This window comes from Metopolophium dirhodum, chromosome 5, assembly GCF_019925205.1.
Source record: "Metopolophium dirhodum isolate CAU chromosome 5, ASM1992520v1, whole genome shotgun sequence".
Classification (NCBI taxonomy): Eukaryota; Metazoa; Arthropoda; class Insecta; order Hemiptera; family Aphididae; genus Metopolophium; species Metopolophium dirhodum.
In genome coordinates, this window is record NC_083564.1 from 7,490,847 (window position 1) to 7,501,855 (window position 11,009).

Genomic DNA, 11,009 nt, shown 5'->3' on the forward strand with positions numbered 1-11,009 from the left:
CTGTTCAATGTTTATCATCCAACTATCAACAAAACACAGACGACAGACGACGTCCCGACACAATTACTACACAAGCACACACAATATACATTTTCCCTGTGTTATTCGTGACTGTCGGTGTCGGTGTGGTCTATAGAAGTAACATACCCGATGGAAGTTCATCTCCGAAGTGGAACCAAATAAAATGGTATGTTGATCATAATTGCTTTGTATAAATAGTGGGCGGATTTTAATACAAATTGTGTGCTGAACCCTGAATTTTCAGATACACCTAAAAGTTAAAACCTGTATGAAGTTCACTGTGTGCATTATGCATCACCTTTTCTTATAGTGAAGAAGTTATTGACTCTTGCCTTGTAAATAATCAATTACAAAACAACACGTAAACTATACACATTGATAACTGTAATTAAACCATTTTTGGCAATTACTGTCATTTGTAGTCATTATTAGCTACGGCCTTAATTCAATAAACTTTCATTACATAAAGTTATATTTATATATATTTTTGATACTTTAACAAACTTACTTTCAACTCTTGTAAAGGTATAAAACTACAATTTTATTGTGCTTCTTATTCAGTTTTTGGCTTTTGCTTGTTATTTTCCTGCCACCAGAAGACCAGACAACCTTGTTGGCAGTATTTTTGTCTAAAAATTCAATATGTCTGTATCTTGCTAATTTATTTGTTAGGAAGTCCATTACGAGATACATTCATAGACAAACGGTAAATAAATCTTATAATAGTTAAATTTAATAATTACCTATTTCAATATAAACATGATATCAGCTTGTCGCAATAATACTATGTGTAGTTGTAACTATTTTAAGTATGTACATTAAATCGTATTTATAAAAAAAATGCCAGAGTAAAGCAACAGTCACTTGTAGGTGGGTTGATAACAAACAAGTACCCAATTGTATATGTTTTAAATATTGTTGTTTTGTTATAAGACTGAATACAAAACCTATATATTATGTTCTTAATTAAACCAAACAGGTAAAAATACATAAAATCAAATACCATATAATCTGCAACTGATAAATTGATAACTAATTTGCATTATGTTTAGCATAATATGTGATATTATGTATGTTATTTTATTTTCTAGATACCTAATGGTTAATTTAATCAAGATATTGGCAACCTTCAATTGACAATTTCTGATAGCTTTTACCCAATAATACCTAACTATTTTTATAATTATTTTACATTTAACAAGTATATTATTTACATGTAATTTATATTTAATAATTAAATCCATATGTTTCTAGGTGAAATAGTGGTGATTGCTGATGGGAATAGTGACTCTGTTCCATTTTTAAGAAACATAGAATACCTGGATATAAAATTCATTCAGCAGTACCTACTCGAGAGCTTTCAAAAAATATTCACAACCGTAAGCTTATTTTATAATTAAAATATCTGTTCAAATTTCTTGTGTGGTTCAATTATGTATGAACCAGAAGTTTTCGAAGAAGATTTGCTAATTCCACCTGGTGAAGATGTTGCTCTTCCCCCAGCCCTTGAACAAGCATTGAACTATATTCAAACAACAGAATATTCACAAGAAGACAACACTGAAGTTGTACAGCCTATAATTGAAGATGTTGAGGATGATGAAGATGACGATGACGATGATGATGAAGAAGAAGAACAAGTAGTTAAAATGTCTACTAAAGATCGTAAAGTAGCTAAAAGAAGGAAGAAAAAGTATAAGAAAAAAAAGAAGAAGCAGTTGAAAAATGAGCAAAAAGTAAAAGAAATAACATCTTTAGACAAAGAGAACAAGGTTGAAAAATTAGAAATTGAGGTTGAATACATACAAGAAACTGTAAGCGTGTTTGACCTTAAACCTATGTATAGGCAATATACTAAAGTGTTTGAGATTTTCAAAATTCCTGAACCAGAACAAAAAACAGCAGATCTAGATGGTAGTCAAGAAGCTACTTTGCCCAGCTTAGATTTAAAGAAAGTGCCTAAGCTCCCTGAGCAAGAGGATGATGATGATCTTAGAGATAAAGATGGAGAAAATCAGCACAAGGGTCCTGATAAGTTGTCAAGAAGACAATTTAAAAAGGTTACTCGTTTAAGTGTAGCTGAACTAAAACAACTTGTTTCTAGACCAGATGTTGTAGAAATGCATGATGTGACTGCTAGAGATCCTCATCTCTTAATACAGTTAAAAGCACATCGTAACACAGTGCCTGTACCTCGCCATTGGTGCTTCAAGCGTAAGTATTTACAAGGCAAACGAGGTATTGAAAAGCCGCCATTTGATTTGCCTGATTTTATTAAGCGTACTGGTATCATGGAAATGAGAGCTGCCCATCAAGAAAAAGAAGATGAAAAATCATTAAAAAATAAAATGAGAGAAAGGGTTAGACCCAAAATGGGAAAAATAGATATTGATTATAAAAAATTACATGATGCATTTTTCAAATTGCAAACTAAACCAAGGTTATCTCTCCATGGTGACTTGTACTATGAAGGCAAAGAATACGAGACTAAACTTAGAGAAAAGAAACCTGGTGATTTAAGCGCTGAATTGCGTACTGCTTTAGGTATGCCGGTTGGTCATAACGCTCACAAAGTTCCTCCACCGTGGCTTATTGCTATGCAACGTTATGGTCCACCACCGTCTTATCCAGCTCTTAAAATTCCTGGTCTTAATGCTCCCATTCCCGAAGGATGTTCTTTCGGTTACCATGCTGGTGGTTGGGGTAAACCTCCTGTAGATGAACGTGGTCGACCTCTTTATGGAAATGTGTTTGGTACACCGTCTGATTATGATGAATCCCATGTAGCTGAAGAGCAGATTGATAAATCTATGTGGGGAGAACCAGATTCCGAATCAGACGCAGAAGAAAGCGAAGAAGAAGAAGAGGAAGAAGAAGTAAAGGAAACTGAAGAAGTAGCAATTGATGCTAGTGGTATTGCTACACCGGTTGCTGAAGGCTTAGCTACACCATCAGGAATTATGTCTGGATTACCAAGTGGTTACGAAACACCCGAATATATTGAATTAAGAAAACGTAAGATTGAATCTGAAATGGAAAGTAGTGAGCAACAACCACTCTACCATGTTTTACCAGAAAAGAAGGTAGACACTGTTCGTGGCTCTATGATGGCATCTACACACATGTATGACATACCAACTGCCGCGGCAAATAAACCTGGCGAAGTTGAAGTCAGTTTAGATCCATCTGAATTGGAATTGGCTGGAGATGTAGAAGCTATGGCAGCTAGATATGAGCAAAGAATGAAGGACCAACAGGGCGGGGAAGACGATGGCACAGAGACCGAAAAGAAGAAAGGACAAAAACGGAAAGCTGCTCAAGAAGCAAAAACAAGCAAAAAATATAAAGATTTCAAATTTTAAACAAATAAGATTAAATTATACCTTGTGCATTTTAGAGAATATTATAACATTGTTTATAAATCTTATAACTCTTTGTATTCAACTATTTATAGTCACTATAAAGTGTAAAAATTATCTTGTCATTGAACTGAATTGGTGTAAAATTTGTACTGAACTTAAAATGAAACCCACTTAATAAAAAAAATATCTAAAAATACATGAACAATATTGAATTACAGTTACAAATTATTCATGAAAATTAATTTAAAAAAGATTTTAACTGTGTTATAAATAAATTATATTTGTGGATAATAGAAACAATGAAAATATTATAGCTGTGGGGAAATAATAAATATTTATGCAGAGGAAAAAACTGTAAAATAGTATTGTGGTACCTAAATTATTTGTTGTACGAGGCATAATTATTAATATGACATATTTAGTGTACTATCAAATAATTATGATAAAATTATATATTTTTAAAAAAAATTTAAGTTTTTATTTGATTACATTTTAAATGTATACACCTACATATTACGGGCATAGTAGAGTTACACGATAGTCAATATATGATATGTTAAGGATAACTGTGACTAGTTTGAAATAAGTTATAAATGTACAGACTGCCTTGTGTTTATTTTCAGGTTTTGACTGAATATGCTTTGGTGAATAACGTTGAAGTATTTTACGATCCACTCTATCGGACTGGAGACAAATTTGATGTAACGTTTCAAACAAATTCGTTAAGTCATATACTTAGTGTTTGTGTCATTATTTTCGGTACAGTATAAGCGCAGAGGCAACAATAGGTTTATGATTTTACTTAACTTTTATTAGACATTTAGTAGAAAGTTTGGGATCCAGTTCAAATTTAAAGAAAATCGACTTGACCTGATCCGTGCATTCTTGCAGACAGGCCGTCGACGTTACCTGCAAGGCGCATAACACCTGCACGAGCTTTCGACGATTGGGCACTCGTTCCGTTTTGTCGTGTACGCAGCATCCATATAGCTACAGCTGTTAAAGCGCAAACTTTCGACGTCACTGGCCGTTACAAAAAAAACGACCATTGCCTACTCCAGTACTTCAAACAACTCTCTATAGTATCGTCTCATACAGTCGTACAGACGCGTAATGTGTTTTACAGATGGGTGACTGCGAATGACACAAAATCCCGGCAACGTCTGCTGTACTTTTATTTTTTGGTCACTCATCACCCGTTTCTGTTAAAGCTCCTGCAGGCTCCGGTGGTTGCTGATAAATACTCGCAGGTAATGCCCGCCTACCCCTTTGCGCTTGCACCCCGTGGCGCGGCAGCGTGAAATAAGTTATTTAGTCCCGACTCCCGGGACTCAAATCAGTGGGTAGGTGGGTTATTGAAAGGTAGATATCGACTACGATTGTAAGAAGGAATAAAGATGAGTTGCCGAGTAGGTAGGTTTTCAAACTTAAACCTAATAGGCAATAGGACTCATTAAGTAAAATATCTCCCACCACTAATTGCTCATGTAGCGGGAATAGTGTGACCTCAAAAACATCACGCCCAAATATTTTACGACTCGCGTTAGTACATCGCTCATCCCTCATGCAATATACATTATAATATACCGCATTTATTTTATCGAAGTGACGAACTACTCACTTCAAAAACACGTTTATAAAAATATTTTTTTTTACTTTATTTTAAGTCGTTACGAAACAATGTTTTAGAAAAAGAATAATATTTTTTATCATTACCGTTTATAAGTTTATGCTTTTTTGAACGACATCATACATTTTAGATTCTAAGCGGAGCGATGAATGCATTGATTTTACAATGATGTGTATTTTTTTTTTGTGTCTGAAATCACGGTTTGGGGCTGTAAATCTGCTTCGATTTTTTTCAACAGTATCTTGTTCGATGGGAAAGTGAATCTAGTTGGTGCATTAGGGAGGTCAAAATTTAAAATTCCCAATAATTTTCAAAAGCGCCGGGGAAAACAAAATAAAAATTAAGAAAAAACGGGAATTCTTACGCAAAATTGGTTTTTGACAAAGTCGATTTTGGTGTAAGGTGTAACTTTAAAAAATGACCGTAGATAACATTAATGTCAATAAAATTGTATTTTTTGGGTAAAAAAGCTTGAACATTTAATACAAGCTATGACTTTAGTCTTGGTGTTTACCTCGAAGAGACAATGTTAGGGATATTTGAGTCATATTCCACAGCCTAACTTGCTGTTTTCTTCGCAAATTGAACAAATTTGCTCAAAATTCTTAAGACATTTTGTTTTTTTTAATTAGAAACACAAAATAATTAAAAAACGAGCATTGTCTCAAACGTTACTTGATTGGGTTAGCTTTACTTAATATACATAGACACAGAACAGTTGAAGTTGACAAAGAAATTGATTTATTTGCTGGCAGTAAAAAATAAATTTAGATTTTGTTATATGATTCGTGTTTTAAGTATTTAACAATAATTTATAATAAAGTTTCAGATTATATTATAACCATAAATAATTGTGCAATTAATTTATACCCCCCCCCCCCAAAAAAAAAAAAAAAAAATGTTCACAGGTACGCCACTGCAGCTGTTCTAGTCCTACATTCTCAATAAAATACCCACCTAACTATCGTCATAAATTATAATAATTCCGCACAGAATATAGATTGTATCTATCGAAAATGTAACAAATTTTACACTATTGTTTCGATACAAAATGCTTGGTTATCTATGGTTTATTCTAAAGTTTTATCTCTAATGAGGTTATTACATATACACAGCAATGGCGTTGACATGGTGGTGAGGGGGGGGGAGTTATGGATCTCTTCATGATTTTTTTTAGATTTTGAGTGGAGCAATATTTGTGTTGATTTCACAATGATGTCTGTTTTTATTTTTTTTTGTTCGTTATCATCATTTGGCTAAAAGGGAAAAACTTTCAGTAGTTTTTAAAAGTCAGGGAAAAAAATAAGTATACAATTCTAAAAAATCGATTTTGTTATTTGGTGTAACTCTAAAAAAAACCGTACCGTAGATAAATGAAATTTTCGTCAAATTTTTATATAACCAACAAAATTTTTAAAATTTTTTGACTTTTTTTAAGGTATTTATACAGAATAAAATTTCGATTTTTTTTTTTTTAAATTATTGTAAATACAAATTATTTTGCTTGGTCAAAAAATTTAAAAACCTTATACTAGATTTCTTATAAGTTGTTGGTGGAAATTAAAAAAAAAGTTGAGCGTAAATTCACAATATTTTTTTATGAGTGTCTGAAGTTAGACATTAGATATTAGCCCGTAAATTAACAAAGTCGCATAAGAATTTTCTTATTTTTTATTGTAATTCAAAAACTAATAACCGTAGGTACTTGAAATTTTCACCAAATGTTTTTATTTTATTATTTTTTATACCTACATGAAAATTGACTAAAATATTTTGACTAATTTTAAGCTATTAATAAAAATTTTCATTTTTTTAGTTTTAATTTTTACATATCCCAATCAATTTTTAAATTTACTTATCTAGACACCAATAGTACCTACAACAGATCAGTACCTACTTGCCCACTTTTTTATGTATAATATATTATTGCGGGAGGCTCTATCTTATGATTTATCTTAATAATTATGAATATATATCCCCCTCCCCAATGAAAATGCCTGTCTACGCCACTGGTTTACAGTAAGTTTTCTTTTAACTCCGTTTATCTGTCTATGCGTTATACTGTACTTTTATATTTTTGTTTTGTCCTTACCTAGTTGTATAATACCTATTTTACCTAACCGATTTTGTTAAATTGTATTTATTATGTAGTATAATAATATACTTGCCATAGGTATATATATATATTAATATATTATAATATTATAATTATATATAATATATGATATTATATTATTGTATAGGTACTTGAGCTCATACGGGCGTTTATATTAAAAAAAAAAATTAATACTAATGCGGGTATTGCAGTGACTGCGTGGAAATCTCGTGGATCCAAAGCCTGCTTGAAGTCCTCAACGAACCGTGACGGCTGCGCAGAAATGAACAGGATTCCCGTTTGCGAGGTGATCGACCAGCGTCCGTTGGCCGACAAAGATGAGTCGCCGCCGCCGTCTTCCGTGTTTCGACCGCTGATCGGAGACGAGTGCTCCGTCACGCTGATGGACGTGCGGCTGCAGGCCCCGTTGACCGACTGCGGCCCGTCCACGTGGTTCAACGGAACGGACCGCGTGCTGGTGTTTGTTCTCGGCGAAGCGGACTGCGTGGTGGATAGGGGCCTGGAAGCGGTGGTGGCCGGTATGCGACCGGGTGAGCTCCGGGAGTTTTGCGTGGGCGATGGACGTGGTGGCCGCGTTAATGGCCGCGTCCGGTTGTCGGCCGTGCGAAAGGCGGCTGGCGGAGCTAGCTGGCGCGGCGACGACAGGCTAAAACTGACGGAGGCAGCCCGACACAAGGACGTGGGCAATCGTCTGTACGGACAGGGCCGGTTCGCGGACGCGTTTCACCGGTTTAACCGGGCGGCCAGGGCGGTGTTGTTCGTCCGCAACGTGGACGCTGTCCGCGGCGACCGGGATGCCATGTACACCGTCGTGTGCAACAACATGGCCGCCTGCCAGTTGCGACTGGGCAACTACGAGCACGCCCGCCGGCTGTCCGGCAAGGCGCTGGCCGTCGAACCGAGCAACGTCAAAGCCCTGGTTCGCCGGTGCCAGGCGTCCGCCGAGCTCCGCATGTTCGACGGCGCCCTGGTCGACGCGGTCCGTGCCCTGGACATCGAACCCGGCAACGTGGTGGCCGAGCGTTACCGGGACGTGGCCGCGCGCGGTGTGGACGCCCAGAACGCCCGTTACGGCGACATGGTCAAGAAGATGTTTGCCTGAGACGTGTGCGCACGTTTTTTTCGTGCCTGTAACAATGCCGTCTAAGAACAAAAATGTCGAATGATATAATATGTACCTACTTACCTATAGAACATAGGTACGCTTTTCAACATGCAGTGTGTAATAAATAACGTTGTTCATACGATGTGTGAGTTCTTTATTTATATTATTGTTACCAGCTATAGGTCAAATAGGTCAATATGCAATATATGCAATACATGTCAATATGCATAGGCGCAAATTGGCTAAATTTTTTGGGGAGACTCAACCCTCCTTCCCATAGGCCATATTGCTTAGTACCACAGAATATAAAAATTAATACTAATTACTAGATTTTGAACTGGGGGGGCTTAGTCCCCCCTATTTCCGCCAATGTCATTATGATTATGTGTAAATTAATAGTCAAACTCAATTATAATTAATAATGTCATTATTATATAATATGACCAATTGGGGGGTTTTTTTATGACTGACTTGGTGTTTAGTCTTTTTACCCGGTGCCATGTTTAGGTGTAATAGGGATTTATAGCACTTAAAATTGCATTAATATGCACTATAATATAACCTCAAATAGTAAAATATACAAAAATAGTAGGTATAATATTAACTGGAAGAACTTTTTAGTGTTGATAGTCATGATACGTACCTATCTATTATTACTACAATAACTATACAGTAGTACAATATACCTAAGATATTAAGATACCATTGTCCATCGAGTCTGCATTGTATATTTGTATTTATTCGAATCTAGGTTATATAGATCTCTGTACCAGCTATACGTATGTTGTAGGTATATATATATTATGTATATGTACCTACGTATATTTATAGCTGGTACAGAGATCTATATTACCTAGATTCGAATAAATACAAATATACAATTCAGACTCGATGGATATATATATATATATATTATGTATATGTACCTACGTATATTTATAATATAAATCATTGATAGAATAATTAATTTTTTATGATAAAACGAAAAAATTCTATGAAAAAAAACATTAAAAACCTACAATCTAGGAATTTTAATGCCACCTGTAAAATTTTTTTAAATTTTGCCGCTGGAGGCAAATGTCCCCCGTTAAATACGTTCTGTACTAAACTATTTACCTAGCGTCAATGCGTCATGTAAACATGTTACTTTACCTACATTTGAGCTTAGTCGTAGGTAATCGATATTGATAGTAACTAGTAGGTTGAAGGTTCCTAGTTTATGACTGTTTAGATGTATAGATAATTTACTGTATGGTAGGTAGGTACCATATTGAACAATATTTTATCAAAGTAGGTATTGGGGAAAAAATATTCTGTTTTTGTATAAGTAACGACTAATAAAATGTATTAAATTTGTTAAATTTGAATTTAATGTTATAATATCATTGTATAAGAAAAACGATTCTGAGCGAAGACGGCCAGTCAGCATATATGATATTTCATATTATTAAGTATATTTGATGATATTATTGTGAATAAAGTAATTTATACAGGTACCTATTTACGTGGTCTTGTTTTAAATTTTCAAAATTCGATCTTTAAAATAAATGTATAAAAAAAAATGTGCCTATGTATTTTTAAAATTTCCAACTGCTACTGTAACAATGTATCAGGAGCCTTGTATTAAATTTTCACACTTTTTTACCCAACAAATAAAATTTTGTTGATATTTATAGAAAAATAAACTAAAAAAATTGAAAATTGACTATGTCCGCAAACATCTCAAAAAGAGTAAAAATATTTACAAAATTGTGTGGTGTATAGAAAACAGGAATATAAACATTCAGTGAAATTGGTATGTATCCACAGTTATTCGTTTATAAATTACAACAAAATAAGAAAATCGCGATATGAGAAATCGAGCGAATCCACTGTAGTAAAACTTTGAACTTCAAACGCTCATAAAAATTTAATTTGACTTTCTAGTAGATTTTTTTTTTGATAAAATTAGTATAAACGTATGAGGAATTTTATATTAAAGTTTTTTATGAATTTCTAATACAAAATAATTTGCTCATTTTCGTGATCTTTAGGTATTTTGTCAAAATTCAAACTTTAAATGCTTATAAAATAAAAAATTGTGATATATATTTTTAATATTTTTCAACTACCATTGGAACAATGTACTAGGAACCCTGTATTAAATTTTCAAGCTTTTTTACCAAACGAATACAATTTTATTGACATTTATAGAAAAAAAACTAAAAAAATTGGAAACTGAAAATGTCCGTAATAACATCTCAAAATAATCCAAAATATTTTGAAAATGATATGACTATATGATATATAGAAAATGCTAATATAAACATTCAGTGTAAATTTAATGTATGTACGGTCATTTGTTTTAGTGTTACACAAAAAACCAAAATTAATTTTTTTGAAAACCGTTTTTCCTTATTTTTTTTTTGTGTTTTTCCTGGCGCTTTGAAAACTTCTTGGAATTTGACCTCTCCAACCACATTCACATTCACATCAAACAAGATACTGAAGTTGAAAAACGAAGCATTATTTCGACTTTATCGTGTACCTATTCAAAATAAAAATTAAAAATAAAACATTCGTATAATATTAGTACGAATGTACGATACTATTTTCTTGTTAGTAGATAATTATAAATTTACATGAGATCTTTTTTACTTCCAGGTTTATTCCATAGAATGCTGGTTGTAATTCCTAAACTTGTAAATATTGTTTTTTATCAATTTTGATCTTGGTACATACATATACAAGTCTTATAATCTTATTTGTATATCTCTTTTGAACATATTTTTTATT

The 11,009-nt window shown here is 33.5% G+C and overlaps 2 protein-coding genes across 3 annotated transcripts; both read left to right on the top strand.

Annotated features, from left to right (window-relative positions):
* The first annotated feature begins 29 nt into the window (after positions 1–29).
* Positions 30–3,595, top strand: LOC132945332 (splicing factor 3B subunit 2). 2 transcript variants are annotated; one of them, XM_061015043.1, is made up of 2 exons: positions 30–187; positions 1,276–3,595. In XM_061015043.1, the coding sequence occupies exon 2, from the start codon at positions 1,455–1,457 to the stop codon at positions 3,381–3,383; it is 1,929 nt and encodes a 642-aa protein (XP_060871026.1). In that variant the 5' UTR covers positions 30–187; positions 1,276–1,454; the 3' UTR covers positions 3,384–3,595. The 2 variants fall into 2 exon arrangements, with proteins under 2 accessions (XP_060871026.1, XP_060871027.1); XM_061015044.1 differs by lacking the exon at positions 30–187 and adding an exon at positions 464–727.
* A 3,709-nt stretch (positions 3,596–7,304) lies between these two features.
* On the top strand, positions 7,305–8,376 carry LOC132945335 (tetratricopeptide repeat protein 9C-like). The gene has a single exon (XM_061015049.1). It carries the CDS (start codon positions 7,392–7,394, stop codon positions 8,229–8,231), a length of 840 nt encoding a protein of 279 aa, XP_060871032.1. The 5' UTR covers positions 7,305–7,391; the 3' UTR covers positions 8,232–8,376.
* The last annotated feature ends 2,633 nt before the right edge of the window (positions 8,377–11,009 follow it).

What these genes read in the sequence shown, in the direction of transcription:
- LOC132945335 (XM_061015049.1), top strand. Translation starts at nt 7,392, where the DNA reads ATGAACAGGATTCCCGTTTGCGAGGTGATCGACCAGCGTCCGTTGGCC.
- LOC132945332 (XM_061015043.1), top strand. Translation starts at nt 1,455, where the DNA reads ATGTATGAACCAGAAGTTTTCGAAGAAGATTTGCTAATTCCACCTGGT.